General features: G+C 39.1%; 1 protein-coding gene and 5 pseudogenes across 1 annotated transcript; 1 reads left to right on the forward strand and 5 right to left on the reverse strand.

Moving 5' to 3' along the window:
* Nucleotides 1–6,210: 6,210 nt before the first annotated feature.
* On the reverse strand, nucleotides 6,211–6,329 carry LOC129417047 (5S ribosomal RNA; annotated as a pseudogene).
* A 379-nt stretch (nucleotides 6,330–6,708) lies between these two features.
* LOC129417652 (5S ribosomal RNA) lies at nucleotides 6,709–6,825 on the reverse strand (annotated as a pseudogene).
* Nucleotides 6,826–6,944: 119 nt separating this feature from the next.
* LOC129417601 (5S ribosomal RNA) lies at nucleotides 6,945–7,053 on the reverse strand (annotated as a pseudogene).
* Nucleotides 7,054–7,194: 141 nt separating this feature from the next.
* Nucleotides 7,195–7,313, reverse strand: LOC129417137 (5S ribosomal RNA; annotated as a pseudogene).
* Nucleotides 7,314–9,953: 2,640 nt separating this feature from the next.
* Nucleotides 9,954–10,072, reverse strand: LOC129417509 (5S ribosomal RNA; annotated as a pseudogene).
* Nucleotides 10,073–10,532: 460 nt separating this feature from the next.
* Nucleotides 10,533–12,789, forward strand: LOC129442743 (E3 SUMO-protein ligase ZBED1-like). The gene is made up of 2 exons (XM_055203357.2): nucleotides 10,533–11,543; nucleotides 11,852–12,789. Exons 1-2 carry the CDS (start codon nucleotides 10,721–10,723, stop codon nucleotides 12,787–12,789), a joined length of 1,761 nt encoding a protein of 586 aa, XP_055059332.2. The 5' UTR covers nucleotides 10,533–10,720.
* The last annotated feature ends 14,913 nt before the right edge of the window (nucleotides 12,790–27,702 follow it).

The raw sequence follows: 27,702 nt of genomic DNA on the forward strand, positions 1-27,702 counted from the left end.
AAAACCAAAACTCTTTAAAACTCCAAATAAATACCCATGCTCCACCCTATCAAAAGCTTTTTCAAAATCCAAACTGATTATATATCCCTCTTCATTTTTTTCTTTAATGTACCATATAGTGTCCCTTATACTCATCGTTATATCTGCAATATCTCTCCCTTTAACTCCATATACTTGATTCGTTGTAATTATACTTGGCATTACCTCATTTAACCTGTTGGCTAAAACTTTTGCTAAAATCTTCAAATCCGTATTCAGCATCGTGATTGGTCTATAGTTTTTTAAATCTACTTTTTCTCCTTTCTTTTTATATATCAGCTTCATTAACCCCATCCTTGTTCTTTCATTTATTTCTCCTTTTTCAAAAATCTCTTTAAAAACCTCATTTAAAATCGTTGTTAAAACTCCTTTAAAACACACATAAAATTCTGTTCCCAAACCATCTATTCCGGGACTTTTATTTTTATTCAATTCCTTTATTGCTATTTCAATCTCTTTCTCTCTGATCACTTGGTCACATTCCTTTTTATTCTCCTCACTTACTGTTGTTTTTATCATATTTAAGAGTGTGTTTGTTTTCTCCTCTTCCACGCTCCTTGCACTAAACAAATCCTCATAAAAAATCTTAATTTCTTCTAAAATCTTTTCATTTCCTTTTACAATTCCTCCATTTGAACCCCTTATTTCTTTTATTGTTTCAGCTTTCCCTCTGCTTTTCTCCAGATCAAAAAAGAACTTTGTACATTTTTCTCCCTCCACCACATATTTTGCCCCCTCATATTTCTTTTCTTCTATTTCTTTTATTTTTTCTTCAATTTCCCTAATCTTTTGTATGCCCTTATTCTCTTTGTTTAATTCCATTTCTAAACTTTCTTTCATTTCTTTTTCTTTGTATTTTTTACATTTTTGTATTGAACTACAATATTTAATTGAATATTTTTTAATTAAAAACTTTACATTTTCCCACCATATCCTCTTTATACATTCCATCTTCCTTTTCTTTTTCTATAATTTCCTTAACCTTTGACACATAGTGCTCATCCTTTAAAATTTGTGTATTTAAAATCCAAACTCCTGGTCCTCTTTGCATTTTACTCCAGTCCAAAAACATATGATCACTAAAACTTGTTTCCTTATACTTCATATTTTCTATAAAATTCTCCACATTTCTTGTACATAAAACAAAATCAATTCTGGTTTGGCATACAAACTGCCCCACTATTTGTCTTCTGTTTTTAAAAACCATTCCTTCTGCCATATCTTGTTTACTGAACACAGTATTAAAATCCCCCATCATTATTACCTCTTTGGGCCCTATTTTAACGATCTAAGCGCATTGTCTAAAGCGCACAGCGCAACATTTAAATGGGCGTGTCCGAATCCACTTTTGCTAATTTAACGACGAGAAAAATGGTTTTTGCGCCGAGCGCATGGTCGAAAAGGGTTGGTCCTATTGTAATGAGAGTATTTTGGGCGTAACGTTCAATAAACCAATGAGAGTCTCAGCTCTCATCCCCTTTAAAAGCCTGTTGCGCTGGCGCTATGTCTAATCCCTATTTAGATGACGGACTTTGTAAACTGAAAAACTAAGCGGAGGAAGAAGATCCCCAGTTTAAGATTAATGTTAAAAAAAATTGTGTTGTTTTTCACTTGTATTGAAATTGTAAATTTTTTTATTAAAACCTTTAAAACCCGTTTTCTTTTAGTCATGGAAGTAAAAAAGCAGGCTTTTAATTGCTTTAAATGTATGGCTATCCAATATCATCAAAAAATGCAAGTATGTGAGATAAAGAATTTACAAATGGCTCTCCGCACGTTTCAGCACTTTGGACAGCGTTTTTTTAGCAAAGACTTTTTTAGCAAAGACTTTTTTTAGCATTACTGAAAAATGTTTCTCATCTGACCATATCCACAGGTACAGAGTCATCATATACAATAAATCCGTGAGGTAGCATTTAAAAACATTTAAAAACAGATGCATTTGTTTAAAGCAAAGCATTTATTTTCTTACCAGGCTACAGGTGAAGCAGCTCTTTGTGCCTTTTAACGTCTCATAATTAGTCCTCATTTATGTCCAAGAGACTAAATAATAATCTTTTACATTCAATCCTTTAATCTTCCATATTTAAAAGCATTTTTGTGCTGCTGCGCATTCATGTACTTTGTGATAAGCAAACCCGCGTTGTCCTCCCGTTTATAGGCGCATATTACTAATGCCCTCTTTAAATAACATAAAACATATTGCGCCATTGAATTTAGACTAGGTTTTTGTTGGTCAATGGCGTAGTCTATTTTAGTTGCCTCAAAATAGCAACGCGCCAACAATGCGCCTGAACACACCTCGTTTTTCAGACCAGAACACCCATGGGCGCAACGGGGGGCGCAAATGCATTTGCTATTTAAACAACGCGCCGCTAAACGTGAAAATTAGGGTGTAAACTAGCGAAAGACACTTGCGTCGCGCATTGCGCTGCAGTGCGCCGGGTGTAAGATAGAGCCCTTTATGTTTCCTTACAATATTTCTTAAAATGTTAAAAAACTCTTTCTTTTCCTTCTCCTCCACTGGTGCATGTACATTCACTAAAATACATTTTTTCCTTCATAATTGATCTCAATCACCATACATTTCCCAATGCTATCCTTATACACAATTTTACTCACTTTAAACACATCATCCTTCAATAAAAAGCCACACCTCTTCCCAGCCTTCCATCACCATTATTATATAAAATATTTCCATCCCATCTCTTTTCATACTCAATCATCCCATTTTCTTTCCAATTCGTTTCTTGTAAAGCAATAATATCTTCCCTTTTACATTTTTCTATTAGTTTTTCGAATTTTCCCATGTCCATTAGTCCCCTTGCATTAAAAGTCACACAACTTAAAACCATTAAAAATAATAAAAAAATACATTTAAAACCCATTATGTTAGTTCGTCTCCTCCAGCCTCTTTAACACCTCATATCTATTGCCTCTTTCCATTTGTCCTTTTTTCATAATTTTCCTTCTTGCGCTTTCCACATTTGGCATTACCTTTATTGATCTTCTTCTTGTCCGTCTTTTTCCAAATCTATCTCTGTCCATAAGTCCTGCTTCTTCCATTCCTTCCTCGTCGTTTCCACTGTTTTGTCCTGTGTCCTTTTGATCCTCTTCATCCACTTTATCTAAAAAAACATTCAAACTCTCCGTTATCTCCATCTGTGTCCATGTTGTGTCCCTCCTTGTGTATGTTCCTCCTCACTTGCTTCTTTTTCCTCGATTCTCTGTTCCTCTACAGTTATTTCTTTTCCATCTTTTGCTTCCTTTAATGTCTCTGTGTGTCTCTCCTCTTCGTTTATTCTCTTTTCTCTCTCATTGTTTCCTTCATGCATTTGCCCGTTCACCTGTTTTTCTCCACCTCCTTCCCCTTTATCCATCCAACACTCGCATTTGTTTAAATAATCTTGGCAATCCGGGCACTTAACAGCATTGCAATCTCTCGCTAAGTGTCCCCTCTCTTCACACTTATAGCACTTAAACTCAGGGCACTCCTTCAATAAATGTTCAGGGCTCATGCACAGTCGACAGGTTTTAACTGCAGTTGTTAAGCCCCTCCTGAAAAAGAGCAACCTAGATAACACTGTATTGAGCAACTACAGACCAATCTCAAATCTTCCTTTCATAGGCAAGATCATTGAAAAAGTTGTTTTCAATCAGCTGAACAAATTCTTAATTTCTAATGGTTACTTTGACATTTTTCAATCTGGTTTCAGACCACACCATAGTACAGAGACAGCGCTCATAAAGATAATAAATGATATTCGCCTCAACACAGACACAGGCAAACTATCAGTACTGGTGCTACTCGACCTCAGTGCTGCTTTTGACACTGTCGATCACAACATACTTCTTGACAGGCTGGAAAACTGGGTCGGGCTTTCTGGGGTGGTCCTGAAATGGTTCAAGTCATACTTAGAAGGGAGAGGTTATTATGTAAGTATAGGTGGCCATAAATCTGAGTGGACATCCATGACATGCGGAGTCCCGCATGGCTTAATTCTTGCGCCACTCCTGTTCAACCTGTATATGCTCCCACTAAGCCAAATAATGAGAGATAACAAAATTGCCTATCACAGTTATGCAGACGACACTCAGATCTACTTAGCTCTATCCCCTAATGACTACAGCCCCATTGACTCCCTGTGCAAATGCACTGATGAAGTTAACAGTTGGATGTGCCAAAACTTTCTTCAGTTAAACAAAGAGAAAACTGAAGTCATTGCGTTTGGAAACAAAGATGAAGTTCTCAAGGTGAATGCATACCTTGACGCTAGGGGTCAAACAACTAAAAATCAAGTCAGGAATCTTGGTGTGATTCTGGAGTCTGACCTTAGTTTCAGTAGTCATGTCAAAGCAATAACTAAATCAGCATACTATCATCTCAAAAATATCGCAAGAATTAGATGCTTTGTTTCCAGCCAAGACTTAGAGAAACTTGTGCATGCTTTCATCACCAGCAGGGTGGATTATTGTAATGGCCTCCTCACTGGCCTTCCCAAAAAGACCATTAGACAGCTCCAGCTCATTCAGAAGGCTGCTGCCAGGATTCTGAGCAGAACCAGAAAATATGAACATATCACACCGGTCCTCAGGGCGCTACACTGGCTACCAGTTACATTTAGGATTGATTTTAAAGTATTATTAATGGTATATAAATCACTCAGTGGACTAGGACCTAAATACATTGCTGATATGCTCATTGAATATAAACCCATCAGATCACTCAGATCATTAGGATCACATCAACTAGAAATACCAAGGGTTCACTCAAAGCAAGGAGAGTCAGCTTTTAGCTATTATGCCAGTCGCAGCTGGAATCAGCTTCCAGAAGAGATCAGATGTGCTCCAACAGTAGCCACATTCAAATCCAGACTCCAACACATCTGTTTAGCTATGCATTTGCTGAATGAGCACTATGCTGCGTCCGAACTGATTGCACTATATTATATATGCACTATTTTAATTATTTTCTATTTCTCTTGTTCTTATTCTTATTTTTAACTGTTTTATACTTTTATTCCTGTTTTATTCTTCTTCACACATTTAAACAGTTTTTATTAAAATCACATTTATTTTCTTTTAATTGATATTTTAAATTCATGTATCTTTGATTTTTGTTTTCTCATTTCTATGTAAAGCACATTGAATGACCTTTGTGTATGAAATGTGCTATACAAATAAACTTGCCTTGCCTTGCCTTGCCTTGAAATATTGCGTCCCTTCTGCTGTTTCCAGTCTTGTGATATACGGGAGTGAGCCCATTTCCCTGGGGAACCTCACTCTCACAAACCTTGTTCCATCCTCGATTACAGTGCCAGGATATACCCTTCTTTTTATTTTTGAAATGGGCAACACTTGCCAACCTTCTAATTTTGCTAAAATTTCTTCATCATTCAGGTAAACAGGCAAATGCATGAAGGAAACAACGTATTCCCGGTTTTGAAGTTTTCTCACCTCACAGCATGCTTCATTTATCAGTAGTCCATCCATCAAATTGTCACACAGTTCTTCTTTTTCTAAAGTCAGTTCATACTCCTTATTTTGTCTTGGCCTCACCGCCAGAATATTACCTTCGCCGATTTTTTCCGCAACTGCTTTAATTACATCCTCTGCTTTTACTCCATTAGCATTATCCACATTCACAATCACCGTTGCCTCCTTCCTGTAAATCCTTTTCTCAAAACTTTTCATGTATCCTTTTCATTTCCAGCTCGTGGTTGATGTTCAAATCCATTGTCGTTGCCATTCCGTTTTTCCGCCGCCATTTCCAAATCATTAGCCGTAGGTCCATCCATTTAAACAAAAACAATGACGAAAAACAAACAAAATGAAAAAAAAAGAAACCACCCTCCAGACAGCTAAAAGCTGCTGTTAGGTGGTTTAAACAAAAAGTGTACTACAAACAATCAATAACTTATACGAAAAGATATTAAAGACACAAAATAAACATACAAAAAATGAGAGAGCCTTCCTCTCTCTACTGCAGCCAACTCACTTCCTGATTGCTCTCTAGCACCCTCAGGGTGGTGTGGCCGTAAGCGAGCGCAGACTTGTTTCAAGAGCCACTTCAAGAATACTGTGGCAATGCCATGCCATCGGCGACCACTTACAGAAAGGATGCATTTATGGAAAAAATTATATGAATAAATAATTAAATAAATAACTAAATGGTTACAGCGCCTGGTATTCCCAGGGGGTCTCCCATCCAAGTACTGACCAGGCCCGACCCTGCTTGGCTTCCGAGATCAGATGAGACCGAGCGTGCTCAGGGTGGTGTGGCCGCAAACGAGCACTGACTTGATTCGAGAGCCACTTTAAAACTAATGTGGCAACGCCATGCCATCTGCGAAAGGATGCATTTTTGGAAAAAAAAATCATGAAAAAAAATCATGAAAAAATTAATTAAATAATTAAATGCTTACAGCACCTGGAATCCCCAGGCGGTCTCTCATCCAAGTACTAAACAGGCCAGACCATGCTTGGCTTCCGAGATCTGACAAAAGCGGGCATGTTCAGGGTGATGTGGCCGTAAGCTAGTGCTGACTCGATTCGAGAGCCACTTGAAGACTAATGTGACAACGCCATGCCATCGGCGAACGCTTACAGAAAGGATGCATTTATGGAAAAAAAATCATGATTAAATAATTAAATAAATAAATAATTAAATGCTTACAGAACCTGGTATTCCCAGGCGGTGTGCCATCCAAGTACTAATCAGGCCCACCCTGCTTGGCTTCCGAGATCAGACGAGAGCGGCGTGCTCAGGGTGGTGTGGCCGTAAGCGAGTGCTGACTCGATTCGAGAGCTACTTGAAGACTAATGTGACAACGCCATGCCATCGGCGAACGCTTACAGAAAGGATGCATTTATGGAAAAAAATATATCAATAAAACATAATTAAATGCTTACAGCACCTGGTATTCCCAGGCGGTCTCCCATCCGGGTACAAACCAGGCCCGAGCCTGCTTGGCTTCCGAGATCAGACGTGCTCAGGGTGGTGTGGCCATAAGCTGGTGATGACTCGATTCGAGAGCCACTTCTAGACTAACGTGGCAACGCCATGCCATCGGCGAACGCTTACAGAAAGGATTCATTTATGTAAAAAAATTAAATGAATAAATAATTAAATAAATAATTAAATAAATAACTAAATGCTTACAGCACCTGGTATTTCCAGGCGGTCTCCCATCCAAGTACTAACCAGGCCCGACCCTGCTTGGCTTCCGAGATCAGACGAGAGCAGGCGTGCTCAGGGTGGTGTGGCCATAAGCTAGTGCTGATTCGATTCGAGAGCCACCTGAAGACTAATGTGACAACGCCATGCCATCGGCGAATGCTTACAGAAAGGATGCATTTATGGAAAAAAATTATATGAATAAATAATTAAATAAATAATTAAATAAATAACTAAATGCTTACAGCACCTGGTATTTCCAGGCGGTCTCCCATCCAAGTACTAATCAGGCCCGACCCTGCTTGTCTTCCAAGATCTGACGAGAGCAGGCGAGTTTTTTTTATTAACCCCCATGTGTTGTTGGGGATGTTTTCATCCACTACAGAGTTTTTTTTACTCTTAATTTGGCCGTAACTTTCTCTCTGTTTTAGCAAATTGAATGATTTTTGGTGACAAATCTTATATTTACATATATTTTAAGAAAATGCTTTGAAATTTTTTAAAAACTCAACGATATACCGTGGGCAAATTTACTACCCTTTCGTGTTGTTAGTGGATGAAAACATCCACTAAATTCAACGGCTGTAAAAATTTATCAGATGGATATTTTTTCCAAATTTTTTTTCATAAATCTGTTAATCAACCTCAGTACTGATCAAAACTACCAAATCTTCACAAAAATTCTGTGATTTTAACCCTTTAATTGCCAAGTTTATAAGGTGTGTCACTGATTTGGGGAAAAAACACACACAAAATGACCGATTTTCAATATAAAAAGTGATTGTAAACTGGATTTTTGTTTACCTTTTTCACAGTCTTGAACATGTCTAAGATTGGTAAAAACATTGATCAGTTTTAATTTTTTTCTCCCTCATTTATTGTTATTGGCTGTTTTTGCCCCATTGACTTCCATTATAACCACATTTTTTGATTGCAGAGCTATGACACCTTTTTATCATGCATTTTTGAATGTTGGATTTTATTCCTTTTGCTAAGAGGTCAAATTTGTAATTTTTACAGTTTATCACCATGTGGCACTATTAACCCTTTAGTAGCCCTGTGCAAAAACAAAGCTTAATTTCTGACTTGTACATTGAGTTATATGGAGTATAACTCCATAATAAAAGCATATTATTGTGTGTGCGCGCGCGTGTGTGTGTGTGTGTGTGTGTACCTGGTAATTATCACGTTGTGGGGACCAATTGTCCCCACAAAGATAGGAATACCAGTGTCTTTGTGACCTTGTGGGGACATTTTGAGGTCCCCATGAGGAAACAAGTTTATAAATCAAACAAAATGATGTTTTCTGAAAATGTGAAGTAGGAGAAGGGTTTCTGTGATGGTTGGGGTTAGGGAAATTTTCTGTAAAAATCTTCTCTGCATCGGATTTATGAACATCATTTATTATGAACACAAAAACAACTTCAAATAAATTGAACAATGAAGCAAGAGTAGAGGATGGATGGAGAACTAAACAATCAAACTAACTTTTAGTGTGTATGTGTGCCGGGGGTGTGTTCAGTATTTCCTACAGGACTTGCAGCATATCACTTGGTGCTCTCTGCAAGTGTGTCCACCACAACAGATGCAAGTGCTGACATGTTTGTTCTTTGCACCAATTGCATGTTCCCCTCTTCACTGTGGATTTGTGTCTGGAGAGACAGCTGCAGGAGACTGAATCTCTCTCACCAGTGCAGTAGCAACTGGTGTGCAAGGGTGATGCTCTCTCCTCAATATTGCTGCAGAGATTTTCCCAGGTCTTCTAGGAAAGCCTTCTCCTAAACAGCTTTTCACCTCCTTCGTGCATGAGTTGCTGTCCCTCCAGACAAACTTGCAGAGAGCACCAAGTGATATGCTGCAAGTCCTGTTGGAATGACTAAACACTTATGTGTTCATAATAATGATGTTCATAAATCTAATGTCTAATGCAGAGAAGATTTTTACAGAATATCTTTTTTTCATGCACATACACACACACATACGCACACACACACACATACGCACACACACACACATACGCACACATACGCGCGCGCGCACACACACACACACACACACACACACACAATAATATGCTTTTATTATGGAGCCGTACTCCATAAAACACAATGTACAAGCCAGAAACCAAGCTTTGTTTTTGCACAGGGCCACCAAAGGGTTAATAGTGCCACATGGTGATCAACAGTAAAAATGACTAATTTGACCTCTTAGCAAAAGGAAAAAACACCAACATTCAAAAATGCATGATAAAAAGGTGTCATAGCTCTGCAATCAAAAAATGTGGTTATAATGGAAGTCAATGGGAAAAAAACAGCCAATAACAATAAATGAGGGAGAAAAAAATGTAAACTGATGCTACACAAAAACTAAAAATGCTTCAAAGCCAATGTTTTTACCAATCTTTGGCATGCCCAAGACTGTGAAAAAGGTTTAAAAAAATCCAGTTTACAATCACATTTTATATTGAAAATCGTCATTTTGTGTGTGTTTTTTCCCCAAATCAGTGACACCACTTATAAATTTGGCAATTAAAGAGTTAAAATCATTGACATTTTGTGAAGATTTGGTAGTTTTGATCAGTACTGAGGTTGATTAACAGATTTATGTAAAAAAATTTGGAAAAAATATTCATCCGATACATTTTTATAGCCGTTGAATTTAGTGGATGTTTTCATCCACTAACAACACGAAAGGTAGTTAATTTGAACAATGCACAAGGGTTAAATAAATAATTAAATGCTTAAAGCACCTGGTATTCCGAGGCAGTCTCCCATCCAAGTACTAACCAGGCCCGACCCTGCTTGGCTTCCGAGATCAGACAAGAGCGGGCGTGCTCAGGGTGGTGTGGCCGTAAGCGAAGGCTGATTTGATTCGAGATCCACTTCAAGACTAATGTGGCAACGCCATGCCATCAGCGAACGCTTACAGAAAGGATGCATAAATGGAAAAATTTCATGAATAAATAATTTAAATATATAATTAAATGCTTACAGCACCTGGTATTCCCAGGCGGTCTCCCATCCAAGAAGAACTTAAAATAGAAGGCAACTTAAAATGGAGGATACGTGGACCGACACAATAAATGCTCTAATTTCTTTGGATAATTATGTGGAGAGTAACGTTAATGATCCAGTGAACTATGACTATGCATTGACGACATTGCTTAATCTTAGAAGAAACCTGAAGGCCTCCAGTCAGCATGTTGAGGACACGGTTTGGACTAGGGCTGGGCGATAAAACGATAACGATATGTATCACGATAGACACGTGATCGATAGCAATAAAAAATGTGTTCGATAAAACGTTCGATTTTTTTTTTCGTCAGAAGAAAACGGAGGTTGCAAAGCAAGTTTCGTTGCATTAACAAAGGCACTCGCTCTCTGGTAACCTAGCAACGTAGGGAGTGACACGCTAACAGCCAATCATGTAACAGTATCAAGTTTGGTTGCGTTGTCTCGTGCTCGATTCCTCTTCAGTAACCGGCAGAAAACTGAGAAGCAGAAAATGAGTGCTGCAGAGAGCGAGGAAATTGTAAATAAAGGAGGAAAATTCAGCTCGCCAGTATGGCAGTTTTTTGGATATTATAAGTCTGACCGTAGTCAGACCAATGCCGTCTGCAAATTATGCAAGACCGTCGTCCCAGCCAAGTCTGGTAATACCACGAACCTGATGTACCACCTTAGCCGCGCTCACCCTTTGGAGCACAGCCGTATTCAACCAACAACATCTGTAGCTGCAACACCGCACAAGCAGCAGACGACCATGGAGAGGTACTCTGCATCAGTGCCTTATGACAAAGAAACAAAACGGTACAAAGATATAACGGAGGCAGTGGCATATCATATAGCCAAAGACATGCTTCCGTTTAGCATCGTTGAGAAGTCAGGTTATAAAAAGCTTATACACGTGCTTGACCCACGCTACGTTCTTCCTGGCCGAAAGTACTTTTCTAAGACTGCCATTCCTAAGCTGTATGTAATGTGCAAAGAATCTGTACAGCAAGAAATATTGTCAGCAAAGTACTTTGCAACAACCTCTGACCTGTGGTCAAGCCGTACTTCTGAGCCATATATTAGCTTGACCATTCACTTCATCGACAATGAATGGGGTTTGAAAACCAGATGCCTTGAGACTGCATATTTCCCCGAAGACCACACAGGAGAAGTGATAGCAGAAGGCTTGAAGGAGGCACTGTTGTCCTGGGGTCTGATTGAAGACAAAATGGTGTGCATTACCACAGACAGCGGGGCAAATGTAGTGAAGGCGACTTCACTGAACAACTGGACACGGCTGCAGTGTTTTGGCCATCGTTTGCACTCTGCTATTGGTGAGTAGCTTTGTCATTTTAATGGTCGTCATCAATATTGGTTCCTATTGTGATTTTATTAGCCAGTAATTGAGATAATATATTATAATTATTATGATCTATGTCTGTGTGTTTCTGCGTGTTCATGCGTGCGTGTGTGTGTTTCTGTGTGTGTGTCTGTGTGCGCGTGCGTGCATCTTTGTGTGTGCGTGCGTGCGTGCGTGTGTCTGTGTGTGTCTGTGTGCTTGCGTGTGTGTGTATGTTTCTGTGTGTGTGTTTTTGTGTATGATCTATTATCAGTTATTAATGCTAGCATTGTTTTTCTGCAGGTGCTGCAGGGAAAGATAAAAGAGTGGAGAGGGCTGTAGGTGTGTGCAAGAAAGTGGTATCTAGCTTTTCTTACTCGTGGAAGAAAAAGAGTGCGCTCTCTAAAGCACAGGAACGTCTCAATCTTCCCAAACACCAGCTGGTCACAGAGTCACTAACCAGGTGGGGCTCAAGACAAAAGATGGTGGCAAGGGTCCTAGAGCAACAAAAGGCCATCACTGAAGTTCTCTCTTCTGACAAAAACAACAGGCACCTGATCCCAACGTGGCAGGATATTGACGTCCTGGAGTCAATGCATGCGGCCTTAACTCCTCTCCTGGAGTTCACAGACTCCCTTTCTGGGGAGTCATATGTGACGGTCTCATACGTGAAGCCTGTGCTCCACCTTTTCCGCTCTAGTTTGCTGAAAGTTAATGATGGGGACACTCAGCTCACAAAAGAGCTGAAGACAAAAATAATGACCTATCTTGACGAGAAATATGCTGACCCTGACACAGATGATCTCCTTGACATGGCTACCTTTGTGGACCCTAGGTTTAAAGGCCGATACATCAGACCAGAGAAGGTAGGGGCCATTCAAATGAGAGCTGTGTCTGAGATCATGGATGAAGACCAGGGCCAATCACAGGCAGGGCCTTCTGAGGGAGCAGCAGACCAAGGTGCAGAAGGAGGAGCTGTCAGTGGACCACCTATGCCACTGGGCATGAAGAAGCAACGCAAGTCATTGGGGAGCTTTTTCAAAAAACAGTGCCAAGATGATGATGCTTTGCCTCTCACTGAAAAACAAAAAGTGGAGAGTGAGCTGGAAAGGTACCTGATGTGCCCCGATGCAGACAGTGAGTCTAACCCTCTGGACTGGTGGAGGCTACATGAACACAACTTCCCCAGATTGTCTCAGCTGGCGAAAAAGTACTTGTGTATCCCAGCCAGCAATTTTTAGTACTGGGGGTAATATTGTTACATGCACCAGGGCAGCTTTAGACCCAGAGAAGGTCAACCAGCTGGTGTTCCTAGCACAAAACCTGGACTGAAAATATACTTGAATAGTTCAGCTTCAAGTATGATTACACTTACAGTAAGAATAACTTGAAGAGTTACCTTTTATATTTCTGCTTTTTTTTTAAACAATGTTACTGGTACTGTATCAGGTTTGTTTTTTATATTATAGATGTACCTCAGTCAGTCTACCTCAGTTTTATTTATGTTTACAAAACACTGCAGGTTACTTTTTTATTTCTGCAGGTTTTATATTTCAAACAATGTTGCTGGTACTGTATCAGGTTTGTTTTTTATATTATAGATGTAGGCTACCTAAGTCTACCTCAGTTTTATTTATGTTTACAAAACACTGCACATATTTTAAAACACTTTATTCACCAGAAGGTGAACGGCTAGTGAACTTCCTAGCACTAAACTTGCACTAAATTCTCAGGTTTCTATGTTTATATCTAACACTTTGCACTATTTTATTATTTTACTTTATTAAGAATTTCTTACATTTTCTCTTATTGTGCACCTTAAATGTTAGATAAGATAATTGTTAAGTGTTCATTGTAAATTTATACTCATGTTTAAATGTATTTATTTAAGTTTTCTATGGTTGTTGACATTTCTGTCTTAATACCTGAAGGGATTATGATCAGAGGAAGGTTAAGTTTAAAATAAAAATGTTTAAATGTAATATATTTTTCTCCTGGTCCTTATTTTAAATGGGTCATAAAAATATCAATAATTATCGCTATCGAATGATATAACATGCTATATCGATGATAAACATTTTAGCTCTATCGCCCAGCCCTAGTTTGGACTAAGTTTGATGAAGTGAAGCATTTAATTCGCATTGGTAATGTCTCAGAGTTTCAGCCCAGTATTGACATACTACAAGACCAACTACATATGCAAATCTCACTTGGCATCCCTCGCAGTGAGATAGCAAAACGTTTTGGTGTGTCTTTGAAAGCACTTAAATGCAGGATTACACGATGGGGGTTGAGGTAAGATAGCTGTTATGGATGATGACATACAGACATAACGATATAAAGTTGTTTTTAATAGCTTTACTTTTTGTGTGGGTTAGGGTTTATATTTTCGAGGACATTAAAACACGTCGCCAAGGAAGCGAAAAGGGGATTTAAAATGACAACGCTACAGGAAAAACAACAAGACCAAAGTCAATATTGGAGTAATGTTAGTTTTCCAAGATGTCTTAATACCTGCAGAAGTTGCACTTTATATCTTCTCCACAGGTAATTCAGCATATTCGTTTACATCTATACAGTCTATGTTGTAAACTTGAAGTTTTTTAGTTCCTTGGCTAACTATAGCATGATTATGCATAACACTTGTTAGTGTAAACATGCATGTGGTTTAATGTGTTCGAACAGCCACACGCAGTCTCGCCGCCCATTTATGTAATCTGAGGTACTGAGATAAATGTTTTTCATCTTCTCTCACCTCTAACACAAACACACGGTGACAGCCCTATTTTTAGCCTTCCATTGATAAAACTGATCTGCGCGTCTTTCGTTTTATTTTACAAGCGTGTGAAAGTTGCGCGATCTTATTTCACCAATATCAGACAAAGCTCTTACATATACACGGACATGTAACATGTTTACTTAAAACATAAGCATTGGACTCTGACATAATATTAGTTAGTGTCCATTTAAACCCGTCATTACTCTCGCTCATGATTAAATGACATGAGAGGTACTCGTCCACAGACCATCCCCTCAGTAATCTGAAGAGAAGCGGTCGAAAATGGACAAGAGACGGATTTAAACACCAAGTGTAAACGTGATGTGTCTCTCTCGTCCACTTGTGATCCGATCGACGAAAACACATCTTAATACCAAGTGTAACAGCCCCTGGCATATTTTTCCTCGCGTCGATGAAAAAGGAGTGTCTAAGCTACGTTTATGGATGTATGTGATTTTAAGCGGACATATCATGAAAATCAGACTTTTTCCATGTTTAACATAAATCTGTGTGCTTTGATGGATCACAGGCAAAATACATTGCAAATTGTTCATTTTTTTCATTGCTTTTGCTTTGTAGCTACTGGAAGTCATGTTAACCTTGGCATGACACGGCCACCGTACGAGTTAAAACGTGTTCCGAATGGGGGGGCTAGAAAGTAATATTCAGTTGGTTGTCATATAGAATTTCACCGCTAGATGGGAGTAGATCTTATACAGTGGAGCTTTAAAAGATAAGGGAGACAGAATTCTGTGCTAAAACTAGAAAGCATGCACAACTCACTTTTACCTAGTTTTTCATGCTTATGGCATTATTGTTGCTATTACAGTTCACTCAAAGTAAAGGTGGGTAAATGTGGACATACAGTACTGTGCAAAAGTCTAAGGCCACCATGCTACCATTAGATTTGTTGTTTTTGCAATTGTATAGTGATCATATATAATTATTTCTCAGTGTCTTTATAAGAATACAACCAGAAAATACAGAAAATGTGTCCCACGCTCTCCTTCCACTTGAGCAATAGCAGGCAACTGCAGGATCTCTTAAACCTTAATAAAATTAAATCCAAATTCTATTCATCAAATGACTTAAGGCACCGCTGACCAGGTGCACACACTACAAAACAGTCGATAAAGAGGCGTTCCCGACAATCAGCGAAAATACATTTTCTCACATAAATTCCGCAGAGAAATTTCAACGATCAGCCCATTACTTTATTAATGGGTGATCAATCTGCCCTTCTATTGGTTGACCTTTCTCTGTTAATACCATCTGCACTGGGATTGTCTGGATTACTTACAAGTTGTCAATGTTTCGCTCATATAGTGGTTTTTGTTGAGTATATTACTGATCATATGCTGTATTAATATTATATTAGGCCTAAGGCCTGTTGTTTCTACACAAGGCTATAAGACAGCCAGTTAAACTTTCGTTTTCTCAGTTAACTTTCGTTTCCTAATTAAAAGAGTCCAGGTGCGATCCTGCGACTATACCCTGATTGTTCTCGCCACGATTATCTTGAGAATCAAGGTCGAAACAACTGATAAACAAGAGTACGTTATTTTAGATTAGAGAATTCATCCAGCTGTACTTCGCTACATTAACAATAAGGTATCTGTGCAAGCTAGGCCAAGGCCATGAGAACCAATAAGCAGAATATATCATTTTAGATATGAGGAAGGATTCAGCTGCACTTCTGCTACATCAAACAAATAAAATTAAAGGTGACATAGAATGATTGAACGGAGTATTTATCCTTGTTCTGTGATGTGACATGTAGACAAAAAATTTTTTTGTTTGGGTCTGTAATGCCTTAGAAGCTTCCTAAAAACCTCTCTCAGATAGCTCTATTAGGGTGGGGGATTTTAAACAAGTGGTTTTGCACCTATTTGGCTCCCCCTACTGGCTTAACTTGCAATCTCATTACTAATTGGCTGACTTTGGTGCCACTCAAAAAATGTAGCCAATTATTTTAAAGTGGAGGGGCAGTTAGATGCCTGTGATGTCATAAGCATCAGTTTTTCAGATTGGGCTGTTTTCTGGCTGGCATTTCTAAAAGAGGAATTTCTATGAGACTGAGATGTTTAGCATGTTTAGCACTTTTTGTATGTTTGTGAATGTGGGTAGACTACCATTATTCAACAAAGACAAGGTAAAAATGGTTTTTCATTCTCTGTCCCCTTTAATTGTGGTAGACCGAGACCAATGAGAAGAATGTACGTCATCTTAGATAAGAAGTGTTTGATCTTACTGTATAAAAATGGAGGCAGATGTTGGGAGGGCAGATGATCTTTGAGCACCTCTTTGAGGGGTATTGATTGTCTCACTTTGTTGGCTCGAGCGAATAAAGTAATTTTTTTTGGCACCTGGAACCTTTGTCTCCTGAGTATTTTTTCTTATGAAGATTCAAGCTAAGACTTTGCCATAACATAACTTGGTGACCCCGACGTGATTGTACAGAGGCTACGGAGTGGAGGGCTGCAGACGGGCAGAGGTCGGCCAGGTCACAAAAGGGCGCGCCACTATAGAGGTGAGCATAAATTTACTTGCTTATTCTGTATAGTGCTTGTGTGGTCTGCCGAAGGTAAGCCCTGAGCGGTGTTGATACTCCAGGTCTCTCCAAATTGAACACAGCAATTTGATACTTATAATATAAATTATTTGCTTCTATTAAGATAATGATAAAATATTGAATTAAAAAAGCAAAAAGGGTTCCAGATTCTAAACAGGTGTGGGTGTGAGTGCGGGTGTGTTGTTTTTGTCAGTAATTGTAGCATTAAGTTGGTAAACTGTGTTAAAACTGCAATCAGTTTGTGTGTTATATATGAAGGTTGGGCTGATGAGAGAGTGTTTTTCTATCTCTGTGACTTATTCAGCATGGGAAAATGTTTGCCTTCTAGAACTGTGTGTGTGAAGAGATAAGAGCTCAGAGAGCAGAGAAAGGAGGGGCTCATTGTGTATGAGAAAGAGAGTGAGAGAGATTTTTGTGAATGAAAAACTGTTTTAAGTGAGAGCATATGAGAGATCAGTGTGTGTGCCTATATGTGTGTGTTAGTAAAGAGATAAGGAGAAAGTGAGGCCTCTGTAAATATAAACTGTAAATATGAGTGATTTTATCTTTAACTCATTCACCGCCATTGACGAGTTATCTCGTCAATTATGAGTTAATATTTAACTAATAAACATGCCTTTCTGGACGAATTTCAAAGTGAAAGCCGCCAATTTATCAAAAACGGAAGTTAAAAAGATTTAAATCATTTTGAACTGCCTTTATGTTTGATAGTCATTCTGAGTCTGATCTCTAACATAAATTCCTTTACAAAAACGCATTTTTTTAAGCTTTTTGCTCAAAATGTTGTATTTTTGAAGAGAAATATCCATATTTCAGTGGTCAAATTAAGTGGAAAAAGTAAATATATAAAACGTTTTTTCCCCATTTTGTTTGTTTGTTTGTTGTTTGTTTGAAAGCAGAGGGTGTGTTCTTTAATTTGATATAATTTGTATGTTTATATATTTATAGTAGATAATTTTTCCTGCAAGGAATTTTGTGAAACTTTTGTTAAAATCACAAAAATGCAGGTGGGCAACTTTTCTCAAAAAGGCTGGCGGTGAATGAGTTAAAAACATAGCTTTTGATCTTATTTTTCATTTTCTCATTTTCTTTTTTCCTTAATAGACTTGATGAAGTAATTATGGATAATAATAACTTAAAATATAAGAGATGTGAATTTATAGCAGCTAGGGATGTTCATATTGTATATAATAATAATTGTTAACGCATGGTGTCACAAAGGTGGCCTCTAAATGACACAAATTAGCAAAAGCAAAACTTTTTGAAATGTGTCCTGCTTTAGAAATGACCTCTGTGGTCAGGGGCGGAGTGGGACCCAAAAATCTACTGGGAAATTTCATAGACCACCAGCCCTCTGTTGTCACGGCTGGTCCGTGTCGTGTTTTGTTTGTGTCTCCGATTGCGTCGCCTGGGCGGTTCACGGACTGGTTCCTCATCACACCTGTTCCTTGTTGGGTGTTGTGTGTTTGTGCTGCTGTCTGTTTCGCACCTGTCGCCGGATTATTGTCATTGCTACCCTGTCTGTTCCCTGTATTGATGTTCCTGTGTTCCTGTTTTCACTGTGTCAGCCCTCGTGTCTTTATCATTAAATGTTATTTATTTTTGAACTTTGCGTTTGCGTCCTTGTCTCACTTCCCGAGTCATGACATCTGTGGTCAAAAAAAAAGAAAAAGAAAATGGTTCGCTGTAAATAAGCAAATGCTGAAATCTAAAATTACAATAAAATGACTGCAAAACAACATGAAATACCAAGTGTAATAATTATTATTAAAAGATCTTAAAGTCAACAGTTCCCTAGTTTTAGGTAAGCTAAACCTTACTTTGGTTGCAAAGCAGATGCTTATAAAATTATTAAGCCTGTTTGGAGACAGATATTTTATGTGACAAAATGTCAGTCATCGTGTGATAACGAAAATATAACGAGGCTTAAACTAACGTGTTCTGAGCAGGTATTGTCAGTGAACAGGCTGTAAACTGTTGGCTAAGTTACAGACACTCGTAAAAAACTGATGCTGATTATCTGGGAAACATTCTCTAACAGCAGTCAAGTTGTCATTGTTTGTGTCAAAGTTGTGCATTTGTTGTAACATTAAAACAGAAGATCAGACTTACTCTGTGCTGCTCAAAGTGATGCTAGGAGCTCCATTCCTCTGCGGGTGTGCGAGGCTATGCGTTTTTATTGGTTGTTGCGTTAAATCTCACCCAGATACAACAGTCCTATTTTCTGATTGGCTATTGTGTAGCCTCTTTCTTTATTTTTTGATTGGCTGATAGAACTCCAGGGGAGACGGGCTTGATAGAGAGAGCGGTGCGACCAGATACATTTTGAGCGCTGAAGCATATTAAATATATGATAAATAGGTTTTAGTGTGGCCGGAATGCATGACTAAAGACTGAAACCACGGCTATTATCAGACCAGCCCTCGCAGCCTTAAAACACTACCGGAAAAACTCCCGACTCTCCCGATTGCCACTCCGCCACTGTCTGTGGTAGATGAAAAAGAGACAATCTGATAATGTATGAATCCTGATTCCGTTGTTGATCTGTCGCTGCTGTTTGCACGTTTAAATGAGATAAAATGTTTTGTTTTTATCAGGTTACAGACAACCGTCAACTATTTTTACTCAATGACAATTTAATATTAAAATCTTATAAGTTAATCGTTAATGTTCGGTTGATAAGCTGCAGTTGTCAGTCGGGAAAATTAACTAATATGAACATCCCTGCAGCAGAAAGAGGGTGAAACGCTAAAATTCAAATTGAAATAAGAAATATTAACAATCACTTCAGGAAAGACATTTTGCAAATATGTAGCAGTAATATAATATAAATTAATAGACTGGTATTTGAGATAATTAGTGGAAGTACAAAAGTTACCAGAAGTAGAGAAAAAGTGGCCATAGATAACCTGGCAAGTAATAATTAGAATCCTTTGTGGAATGTCATGTTGATAGAATATTCAGACGAGGTTTGTTCATACAACCTTCAGAGATCAAGTAGGCCACGTATGACTGAAACTGGAAATAATAATATTTTGGAAATATTATTGTTGAGTGTGAAGTTGTCTATTTATTCATTGGTCACCCCTTATTTTGTATTAGGGAATATACAATAATTATTACATAATAGTAAACAATAATAAACAATATTATGAATAAATAAATAAATAAAAAAATCTGTGATAAGAGTATATGCATAAATAAGACCGGTGCATTGTGAACGTAGGCCTTTGATTGCCTGTGACAGAGAAAGTATAATAAGAGTATTTGTGGGAGAATTTGAGGGAGGAACCTTGAAGAAATACATTTTCCAAATTGACTCATGTAATTAATTCTAATTATGGTGAAGTGTGTTTACAGACATGGCATCCATATCATTGGAAAGGCTGAAGTCCACCCATCCTATCAGAAGGGATTTGATTAAGAGAATTTCCAAACAAATGGACCAAACAATTGAGGACAAAATGGCCAGAGGATGGGACATTTGAGGTAACAGTGTGTGAGGACATGGAAGCATTTGTAAAAATTACAAACCCTAAGAGTAAAATATGAGAAAAGATGAGAAAATAATAATAATAATAATAATAATAATAATAATAATAAATGAAAATAATAAAAATAATTGTTTTTAATTTATTAAAAAAGGAGGGACTTAACTTTTTAAAATTTAGAGTAAATAGATTTATATAGAATAAAGAGATTCTAAAAGAAGATGATCAAAAGATAAAAAGAAAAAAGGCCTCCTCTAGGGATGAGGGATCTGAAAACCAATTACCAATAATTACAGATGACATACAATGTGAGGACATAATAAAAGTAGAGCCAGACCAATCGTAGGCTAGAGCACAACCCCTTTTACGAACCCCTATACGCGCCACAAACACAGATGAGCCCACGGGCCCAATAAAAAAACAAAAAAACACACAGACAGGAAATCAAGGCCACAACCCAGTTCTAAACACATAGGCTGATGCAACCAAAGCATTAGGAAAGATTTTAACACCCCCGGAGATACATAAGGCATATGATAGTGTAGCCACAGCCCTACATCAGATAACACCCCTAGACGTAGGCAGAACAGAAAGGCTTAAGTTAAGGATGGACAAATTTAGGAATGCCATTAAAAAAATTAAAAAAATTAAAAAGTAAATGATACAACACTGGCAGGAAGTGTAGAGTAGGGACCAGGCAGGCTGGAGAAACCAGACCAGTAAAAAGCTACAAACAAGAGGAAAATTCTAACAAGTAGCCAGTATCTCAAGGATGGAGAGAGAGGGTGCAAGGATTTAAAGTTTGAGACTGGACGCTGGGTAAACGTTGGACAAGAACAGCAAGCTGCATGGATTTATTGCCAAAAGACAATGTTTATGTTGAAGAACCCAGAAATACATCAATGTGCCTGATTTTGATAAAGGGACAACAAGGACAATATATACCCTGGGCCACGCAGGATTTTGATGGACTAGCTGCACGCCTTCCAGAAATACACGAAGGAGCCGTAATATGGATACAAATTTTTGAGCAAAAGACAGCAGGGTGTGTCTTAGCCATAGGATATATCGAGGCCCTGTTGCAAAGTGTGTCGGTGGAACAAAGTTAAATGAACTTTTGAATGATGCTGGACTGAGAATTGCAATTGACAACATCAGAAGAGATAAAATGACCTTTGCCCCCTTCAGGAAGAGCATTTGGACAACAATACGCAGAGAATTCCCTCATGCAGATTGACCCAAAGATGCGGAGAGGTGATCCGATTGGTGAAACAGAAAATCCAGCAGCATATATACAAGAACATATGAAAAGGTGATGTGAAGAACTGGGAAAAGACCCGGAAGAAGACTTTGTTTTAGCTGCACTGTTCAGAAATGCAATAGTGGAAGCTATGCCACCACCAGTTAAAACCAAACTCGAAGATGTGGTCGGACTGAACTCCAAAACACACAAGGAGTTCTGTGATCATGTTTCACATGCAGTCAAGCTGCACCGAAAGAATAAGCTGAAGGAAACAACAGCAGAGAGAGAGAGAGAGATGCAGAGGGGGCTGGCACAGTTACAGTGGGATGACTTTGTGAGCAAAACTAAGAAAAAAGCACAAGCTGTTCTGAAGGAGAAACAACCAGTTTTAATGGCGCTCATCAACACACCTGCCCCCACCATCCGGCAAAACACAGATAGCAACACCAGCCCAACCCACTCCGGGAAATGCTCAACAGCAAGCCACTCTCATTGTTATCTGTGCAAAGGCAAAACAGAAAAACAGCAGGAAAGGACAAAAACAGCATGAAGGCAAAGGACAAGGAAGAAAAAAAGATCACGTGATAGATGCTGGGGCTGTGAAGATGCTGGGGCAGCCTGGACACTTCAGAAGTGAATGTCCGAATAACCCATGGTTATATTAAGATCAACAAAACTGGCAGCAGAACCAACAAGACTGGCAGCCAAACCAGAGACATAAGGCCCACCCTAGCAGCAGCAGCAATCACAACAACAATCACAGTGTGGTCCAGTGAATCTGTGGCGTGGGCCAGACCAAACCTACTAAGGTTGCCCAGAGGATCCTAATGGGAGGGGCCAACATTAATTGATAACTGACAATGCTAACGACAGATTATTGACTCTGCAGGTTGAAGTTGAAGGCAAGTCTGAACCTATGATGACTGAGGCTATGTTTACACGTGGACGGCTATTTTCATAAACGGACATTTCAACCTCTCCGGTTTCAAAAATAATATTGTGCACACATGTCAGTTTTCAGAAAAGTGTTTATGTACACGTACCCGTGCATATATGCAGTCAAGAGAAGCTCAAGCCCACGTAAGCCAATCACCGGCAGCGCTGGTGGTGACGCGAACTGGTTCTTCGTGAGCTGTTGCAGTAGGTGATCGATGACGTCAACGTACCGCGAGAGCGAGTTGAGGAATCACACGTAGAGGTCTAATTTCGAATCGCTCTCGCAGTACTTTGACATCATCCGTCCGTCGGTTCTTGCAGCGCCGCATGAAGTCAAACACGCGTAAAATTGCTGACCTCTGAGCACTCGTCTCTGCTTCTCGACATAATGGAGCAGCTGTATTTGCAAATACAAACACACGAAACGAGTTTGCACGAACATAAATGTGATCTTGGAAGCATTCAGAGTAGCAGTCACATGTAAACATGGGTCGCACTTTTGACGTAGGTGCGAGCTCTGGCGCATACTCTGTGACGTTGCCTGCTTAAACATCCGTTTGTCTCACTTTACATGCAACCGTAGATTTTCAAGATCTCCACTCTGGCCGGAGTTTTTAGAAACAATCGGTTTAGAGGCGAGTTCTCCGTTTGCGTGTAAACGAGGGGCACAAACGAAGGTAAATCTCTCAGTTTTTAAAAATAACCATGTACGTGTAAACAGAGCCTGACACTTGAGCAACTTACACATGCGTAAGTCCAAATTATACTACACACCTCCACCTGTCTGAAAATTTTGAAAAACAAGCAGGATTTTAAGGAAAAACCCAGCTGACACTTCTGACTGCTCCAGTCTGTCAGGACTGGTAGAAACACACACAGAGGCAAGGATTCAATTGCAGATAACTCAAAAGTTTAATAAAGATCAAATCATAGACAGAGAAAAACCACTGGGCTAGCCAGGGAGAAAAATCTGGAATCACACTCGGGGAATCAAACCACCGCTCTGCCGGTCACAAATAGTCCAAGAAACTGTCCAAAGTTTTCTGCCGCAGTGAAGAGTAGAGGATAGAAGTCTCAGACGTGCACTGGAGATCGTGCACCCAGCGCGAAGTAGGGAAACCACCGATTCGAATCGGGGAGATGAGAGATGACAACCCGGCAATGCAGCCGGCTGAAGGCTGGACACCAAACGATCCGTCACAGTGCTGCTGGACAGCAGGGATTACCAGTACTCTGGACAGCGCACAGTATGAAGTCCGATAGATACAACAGAGCGGCGGAGAGGAGCTCACTCAGTGCAACAGAGCAACGGCCACACACGAGAGACAGCAGGGCATAAGACCGGCAGGGCAGAGAGAGGTGTAATAATCCACTGAAGCGGAGAGGAGCGGAGGTGCTGATGTCCTAATGAGAGGTGAATGATAGAAAGCAGACAGAGCAGGCAGAGCAAAAAATGGCAAAAAATACAAAAAGGTCAAAAATATATAAATCCAACAAAAACGGCGAACATGACATGACAAGACTAAATCAACATAACATTGACGAACTCGCAAGGAGCAACTAAACACAGAGAGCTGAAATACCAAACGAATTGGGAGACAAATAAGGTCGTAGGTGAATGAAATCAGTGATGATGAGATCGCTCCGGTGGCAGACGCGCACGTGAGAACTGTCAAAACACAAAACACACACACAGAACAAAAACAAAAGAAACAGAACAGTCGAAAAGACCAAAGTCATGACACAGTCTGTCTGTAAGCAAAAGTCAAACAAGTGATTTTAGCAATATTAGTTTCTAAGCACACCCATTAATTATTAGAAAGAGGTGTCTGGTGTAGATTAAAATTGCAGATATCTTGTTCCCCTGATGGAATTTATATTAACAGTGAGGTAGTTAGAAAAATTACAATGATGACACCACAAGTAAACTTATATTGGATAGGAAAATTTAGAATAGAATATATACATGATAATTACAAAATGGAAAAAGTTTGTGAAAGAGCAAATTAATGAACATAGAAGGTACAGTCTGAATTTTTTCTGTATTATGATGTATGACCCCTTATGCAGAACAGATCTAGAAAAAGAGTGAATAAATGAGAAGGAAGGATAGAAAGTGTTGGACTTTAAGGCGTCCATTGCATGTTCATAATTAGAGGAAAGACATGGTATTAAAAAATAAGCTATTTATTGATCAGATATGAAAAAGTTTTACAGCGCGCTGGGTTGTTATTTTGGCTATCACCAGCAGCTGCAAGGTCGGTCCTACGCTCAACCGAAACCACGACCTTGCAGCTTCTACACACACACAGACAACTCTCATATTTTCAGCACAGGAATCAATTTTGTAAAGGCACACATAAGCTGAATTATAATAATATGATTAGTAGAATACATTTGAACAACATCAAATTCCACAATTCCCTCTCTTGACCTCTGAAAGAGGTCACACATTCTCTTCGTCCTCCTATAATACATACTATATGGGGGCGGATTATTTTCTTTCTTCTCAATGGCAGACACTATAAGTCTGTTACACAGGGATCTAAGACAGGGAATACAGCAACATCCACAGGTCACCAGGATAGCCACAAATAGACCGATGGACACTACTATAGAGGTTACTATTGCCCTCCACACACAGTCTATCACACTGCATAAATCAAAGGTTTATGACGTCGTTGAATTTTTTGTGTAATTTAATTCAATTCCCCCATATCTCTTTAAGCACTGATCTTGTGGTGTTGTTTTGGACCTCTTGTCAATTTTCAGATTATTTCCATTGTTTATGCTAAATATTATGGTGATTATAATTGCAGCTATAACCCCTAGGGCCCACAGAACCTTCCAATTTCCATATAGCTTCATCTCTGTGGAAAAAATACACTTATGCCTATTGGCTAATACTCAAATAACAATCGGAAAGGAAAAAAGAAAATTAAAATGTAAAATTAATACTGTAGAATTGTATAAGAAACTTAGAAATTAAATTCAAAAGGAAACATTGAAATGTAAGATTATATAAGAAACTTAAGAAATTCGAAATTTGAAGGGCAATATGTTATGTAGCTACCCAGGTTATAATGAATAAACAGTAATTGTGATGTTCAGGTCCCTGAACACTTCTGTCAGGATTTCCACCACCTTATGGAATTCCAATTTATCTAACCCACACCCCAGCTGATGGTAAAATTCTCATATGTTGGTAAATCAGTACAGTTTTGTTTGGTTATTAAATGAAAGATCAGTCTGCCGTCGTCCTCATGGGTAACTGCACATTCACCTGTGTGTTTGTTCTGTCTTACAACCTTTTGTGGTTCTGTTGCTGGGCTGGAAAAAATGTCACCTTTTTTATGCACAATTTTACAGAGTGTTTGTTGACTTTGTTGTTGGTGTTGTGCGAGTGTTACCACTGATGTGTTACCACTGATGTTTCACTTCCTGTTTGTTCTCTCTGTATTCCAGTTGATTCACTTTCACTTTCAACACTCTCTCTCTCTTGGACCTGAGTCCTCAGGTCCACACCTCTGTCTGTTAGAAACCCAATCATCATTTGTAACAGCTGGGTCGTTCTCACAATTTCGTTGTGTGGTAGCCTGGCAGGAAAAATGTTTAATCAGAGAAGTTAGTTTGTAGAAATAAACATCATTAGCTAGTGGCAGGATTGGATCCTACACCAAGGCGTTCCGTGGGCCTGGAAACTGTCGACCTGTAAGCAATTCAAAGGATGAGAAACCAGAAATCCTGTTAACACAAGAGCGATTATACATTAATGCAATTGGCAATGCGTCAAGCCATGTTATTTTTGTCTGTGCACAGATTTTGTCAAGTCAAGTTTTAATGTCAAAGTCAGGTTCATTATTTCAGCTTTGCTCTGTCATTGGGGTGATGAGCAGCCCAGAAACTATATGTCAATTCCAGTGCGTGTTTGTCAGTTTGTCAGATCTAACTTTGTCTTGGGAAACCATGGTTGGGGATATAAGTGGTTTATTAGGCAGTTGACAACAGCCACTTCATTAGGTACCTTCACAGCCTTTATTATGTGTCAGGCTTCGCTATCATGTGTTATAGGCCGGCCTTTCCTGGTTTCAAACCCACCTATCTGCCATATGGCAGTTCCATATATACTGCACCAATCACATATTCACAGTCACTAGAAATAATCACCCTCTCTTCACCAGCCTAGTGCAAGGCTTTGACAGCAGCTATCATTTCTGCTCTCTGTGCTGACTGCTTACCCTCCAATTTACCACTCACTCTAGTCACAAAATCACCCTCAACCTGGTCAACCACAGCAAACCCTGCCTTTAGCGTACCATCTGATGCTCTAAAACAAAGCCATCCGTAAATAGCGTAATTAGTAGCGGGTAGTTGGCTGTGGTGTTTTAAACAAATTATGTCTAATTTTGTTTGGCCCTTTTTGGGTTTGTTTGTTTGTTTGTTTGTTTTTTTTTTACTATCATGTGGCATCCCCTCAGTAATTAGGTCAGTCATGTTTACACCCTCATGGACATAATTTCAGGTTTGGTTGGCCAGGATTTTTTGGTAAACTTTATCTAAGACACCGTTTTATATATTGGTACATACCTTATTATTTATTGTTTGTTGTTTATAAGGCCCCCCCCCACAAAAAAAAAAAAAATAAAAATAACATAAGTCTCTGGTCCTGGGCCAGACATAAGGCTCTATCTCTCCATAGTTTAATTAGCCATTCATTTGTTCCCCGTCCGTCCGGGGGAACATTACAACATTGACAGTTCATAGTAATTTCTAGGTCCCTATCTCTTATTAACTGGTGTGTTGGAGGAATACAGAAATGTGTGCAAACTAGACTGGTTTGCTACCTTATAGGGTAGTGATGGTTGATAGTCACTTTTCAATTTTACCAGAAACCCATCACACTCACTGTTTTATTACTCAGGTCTTTTGACTGTATGGTGCCTCTTATTACAGTGGAGTATGTAGCTCCATTATCCACTAGAGCTTTTAGTGGTGTATCGTTTACCACTATTTCCATGAGGGGCTCAGCCATTCCCCTCATGGTGGTTCTCTTTATGCCCCGTCATTCCTCTGCACCATCACCATGACCCCATGATGGGTGCACAGGCGCCATTAAATCAGGTGATGATGAGT

This window comes from Misgurnus anguillicaudatus, chromosome 21, assembly GCF_027580225.2.
Source record: "Misgurnus anguillicaudatus chromosome 21, ASM2758022v2, whole genome shotgun sequence".
Classification (NCBI taxonomy): domain Eukaryota; kingdom Metazoa; phylum Chordata; class Actinopteri; order Cypriniformes; family Cobitidae; genus Misgurnus; species Misgurnus anguillicaudatus.

Coding starts and splice junctions, on each gene's coding strand:
- LOC129442743 (XM_055203357.2), top strand. CDS start 10,721: ATGAGTGCTGCAGAGAGCGAGGAAATTGTAAATAAAGGAGGAAAATTC. Junction 11,544..11,851: donor TCGTTTGCACTCTGCTATTG/GTGAGTAGCTTT, acceptor GTTTTTCTGCAG/GTGCTGCAGGGAAAGATAAA.